The sequence below is a fragment of the Gracilinanus agilis genome, chromosome 3 (genome assembly GCF_016433145.1).
Source record: "Gracilinanus agilis isolate LMUSP501 chromosome 3, AgileGrace, whole genome shotgun sequence".
Classification (NCBI taxonomy): Eukaryota; Metazoa; Chordata; class Mammalia; order Didelphimorphia; family Didelphidae; genus Gracilinanus; species Gracilinanus agilis.
Genome location: NC_058132.1, coordinates 58,479,421 through 58,483,472, shown reverse-complemented (window position 1 = coordinate 58,483,472; position 4,052 = coordinate 58,479,421). Strand labels below are relative to the sequence as shown.

Below are 4,052 nucleotides of genomic sequence, written 5' to 3'. Positions count from 1 at the left end.
AATTAAGCATCTACTATGTATGTGCCAGGCACTGTGCTAAATACTTTACAAATGTGATGTCAGTTGAGCCTCACAATAATCCTGGGAGATAGATGTTATTATGATCCCCATTTTATAGATGAGGAAATGAAAGCAAACAGAGGTTAAGTGATCTGGTCAAAGAGATGGTAGGTATCGTATCTAAGATTAAATTTGAACTCAGATCTTCCTGTGTTCCCAGTGTTCAGTGCTCTACCCAGTGGCCTGGAATTGTTACACCTGGAAGGAGTAAGACCAGGACAGAATATAGGGAACCAGGGAAGAAGAAAAAGAGAGACAGAAAGCCAACTTTCTGAAGTGTTTTATTTCTGCTACTGAAAGGCTTCCTGTGTCTCGTCTAGGTCTTCTTTAATGTTCTGCCATTACCTGTAAAGAGAATTTAGGATTTAAAGTGGGAAAGTCCCTTAGAGACCGTCTCTTCCAACCCTTCCTTCCATTTTACAGGTGAAGGAAATGAGGCCCAGATGGATGAAAGCCCTACACAGGTACCAGGTAGCCCAAGTCCACTAAATCCAGGCCTTTGTTGACAATATTGAACTGTCTTCTCTAGGTCAGGCCAGTGCTCCAGAGCACAGTATCCTGCCACTGCCAAAGCATCAGGTTACCATTTGCCTTCTCATTTCTCTATTCGAGAACCTTCAGGGGTTCACTAGTGCCTCTAATGGTGGTTCTCAGAATCTGATCCAGAGACCTTGTCCTGTTAAGACCAATCTAGAGCATCCACAAGAACAGAACTAAGTTTTTCATTTCTGATATGGTAAATATTAATAGATAAAACCCACATAAACCAAATTTCATTGTGGTCCCCAGGAATTTTTAAGAATATTAAGGAATCCCAGCTACGTGACCCTGGGCAAGTCACTTGACCCCCATTGCCCACCCTTACCACTCTGCCACCTATGAGACAATACCCCGAAGTACAAGGGTTAAAAAAAAAAAAGAATATTAAGGAGTCTAGAGACCAAAAGGTTTAAGATCTATGGCTATATAGGGAGATAAAGATAAAATGAAGAACAATCCTTGCCCCCAAGGAGCTTACGTTCCACATGTAGGGAGATGAGCACTTATATGGATTATTTGAAGATGGAAGGACCACCAATGACTGGGGTGGGGAAATCAAGAAAAGAGATGGGCCATAGAAAGGGCCCCTCCTTTTTTTTTTTTAAACCCTTACCTTCCATCTTGGAGTCAATACTGTGTATTGCCTCCGAGGCAGAAGAGTGGTAAAGGCTAGGCAACAGGAGTTAAGTGACTTGCCCAGGGTCACACAGCTGAGAAGTGTCTGAGGTCAGATTTGAACCCAGGACCTCCAGTCCCAAGGCCTGGCTCTCAATCCACTGAGCCACCCAGCTGCCCCCCTCCCTTTTTTTCTAAGAAATGAAAGTGAAGAGGGACTGCATTCTAGGCAACTGGGGACAGCTCATACAAAGTTGAGGAGATGGGAGATAGGATGTCATGTATAGGGGAACTGACCAGTCTGACTGGAATGTACAGTGTGTGAAGAAGAGTCATGTAAAGTAATCCTGGAAATGACATAGAATGGAATTGTATTGTGAAGGGCCTTAAACACCGAGATGAGAAATTTGTTTTCTTCTAGAGGGAAGAGGAAGGCACAAAAAGTTCTCAAATAGGGGAGTGACAGGGTTCATAGTCATTCAGGGCTGGACTTTGGAGACCAAATCCAATGTTTACAGCTGAGGAAGCCAAAGCCCTGAGAGATAACTCACTCTTCCAAGCTGATAAAGATAATAAAGATCAGAGCTGGTCCTCAAACCCACGTCTACTGACTCCAAATCCAGGGCTTTCCCCATCATATAAAATTCCCTTCTAACTCTGAGGTTCTGTGATCCTGTGAAAGTATATCCTCCCTCTCCCAGCTTCTCCCAGAGGACCCAGGCCTTGGCTAATTGCCCCCTCCCCTCAATTCCTACCTTTTCAATCCAGTCGTTAAAGGCTGAGACTCGGGTGAACACCGTGGGCTTCTTTTTGGTGTTGCAGCCAAAGGCAGAGACGAAGCTGGCAATACCGTGGACCTGCCAGCTGCCATCATCAGCCTGGCAGTTAAGGGGTCCTCCAGAGTCACCCTGAAACAATCCCAGTGGAGAGGGGGTGATTAAGCAAGGGAAGGTTCTGAGGGCAGGATAATTCCATTCTTGTTCCCTGGGAGGTGTGACCTCTGAGTCACTTCTGTCCTTGTTGGAGGCTTGTCCTGGTGGCATGGGGGCCTCTGAGCATGTGGAGAGGTCCCAGCCCCAATCCTTGCTGGCTTTGTAAAGAGTAACTTAGGGGCGGCCTGGCTCTCTAGCCACTGAGCCACCTTATGGCCCGAATCAGTGACTTCTTCATGAAATCTCAGAGTTAGAGGGAATCTCAGATTTCTAGTCTGATTCATAAAAGAAAAGGATTCCCTTTAAGATGAGCCTGCCACTTATGAGCTAATCTCCATTTGAAAGATTCCAGCAATGGAGAACTCTTCCCCCTGTTTAAGGCAGCTGGCCATTCCATTTGGGGGCAGCTCAATATCTCTAGTGTCTCCTTCTCTCCATATGCCATTTAGTGACTCCCAACCACTGCTCATCAGGGTCCAGTGCCTGGAAAGACACCCAGCACTCACATTGCAGCCAGAGCGAATGTCCCCTCCGGCACACACCATGGTGTCTCTCACAGAGATGCTCCACCAGTCCCTCGCACTGCAGTGCTCATAGTCCACCACGGGGAGCAGGGCCTGCTGCAGCTTGTCAGGGAGGGGGCCATTAGCTGTAAGGGGGGTGGGGGGAATAAAAGCAACCAGGTCTGTCTGGGGAACCAGACACACACACACACACACACACACACAGAGACAGGACAGAGGGGAAGAGACAGAGACAGAGACAGACAGATAGACAAATGGGGAACATCCTAGATCCCAGACCTACCCACCTAACTGAGAATTCCAGACTCAAAAACTAAGACCTGGGACAGCAAACTCAAACATGGGCTTTTACCCTCCAATTTAATAGTTAATGTCTTTAGAGAATAGAGCAAGGACACCTGGGTTCAAAGTGGCTCAGAAATTTATTAGCTGTATGACCTTGGACACATCACTTAACCTGTATGTCTCATTTTCTTCACCCTTAAAATAAGGGGGATTGGCCCCAAGACCCCTTACAGCCCTAAATCAATGATCTTATAAATCAAATTCCTTAACACATGACAGCTCATTGGCTACAGTTTCCTCATCTACAAAATGGGGATAACAGCACCTACCTCCCAGGGTTGTTGTCAGGATCAAATGCTATATGAAAAGCTTTGCAGATCTTAAAGTGCTTTATCAGTGTTGGCTGTTACTATTATTATTAGCTATTATTCTATGTCCATATTATTACCGTTACTATTAGTCATTATCCTATGTCATTATTATTACTATTAGCTATTATTCTATGTCCTTATTATCTTATGCCATTATTGCTATTATTCTTTGATATTATGCTATGTCCCTCCAATTTATGGAGAAGAAAATGGCAAACCATTCTAGGATCTTTGCCAAGAAAACCTCATGGACAATATGGTCCTCGGGGTCACAAAGAGTTAGGCATGATTGAATGACTGAAGAATAGTAACAACCCTTCTTTTACCCCAAATGCAGCTCTCTCCAGGGCTCCTAACATAAGTAAGATGTTTCACAAACCTCAACACCTAGGTAAATGCTAATTATTATTATTTTTTAAACCCTTACCTTCCATCTTGGAGTCAATACTGTGTATTGGCTCCAAGGCAGAAGAGGGGTAAGGGATAGACAATGGGGGTTAAGTGACTTGCTCAGGGTCACACAGCTAGGAAGTGTCTGAGACCAGATTTGAAGCTAGGACCTCCAATCTCTAGACCTGGCTCTCAATACACTGAGCCACCTAGTTGCCCCAAAGCTGCTGCTTCTTCTCCTCCTCGTCCTCCTCGTCCTCCTCCTCCTCCTCCTCGTCCTCCTCGTCCTCCTCGTCCTCCTCCTCGTCCTCCTCCTCGTCCTCCTCCTCGTCCTC

The 4,052-nt window shown here is 45.6% G+C and overlaps 1 protein-coding gene across 1 annotated transcript in view; it reads right to left on the bottom strand.

Annotated features, from left to right (window-relative positions):
• Positions 1-371: 371 nt before the first annotated feature.
• Positions 372-4,052, bottom strand: part of LOC123243129 (chymotrypsin-like elastase family member 3B) — a 12,306-nt gene continuing 8,625 nt past the window's right edge. The window contains exons 6-8 of the mRNA XM_044671312.1: positions 2,654-2,796; positions 1,971-2,123; positions 372-405 (exon numbers count right to left, since the gene is read on the bottom strand). Coding sequence (XP_044527247.1) covers positions 388-405; positions 1,971-2,123; positions 2,654-2,796 — 314 coding nt within the window. The 3' untranslated portion in view covers positions 372-387. The remainder of the gene's footprint in view (positions 406-1,970; positions 2,124-2,653; positions 2,797-4,052) is intronic.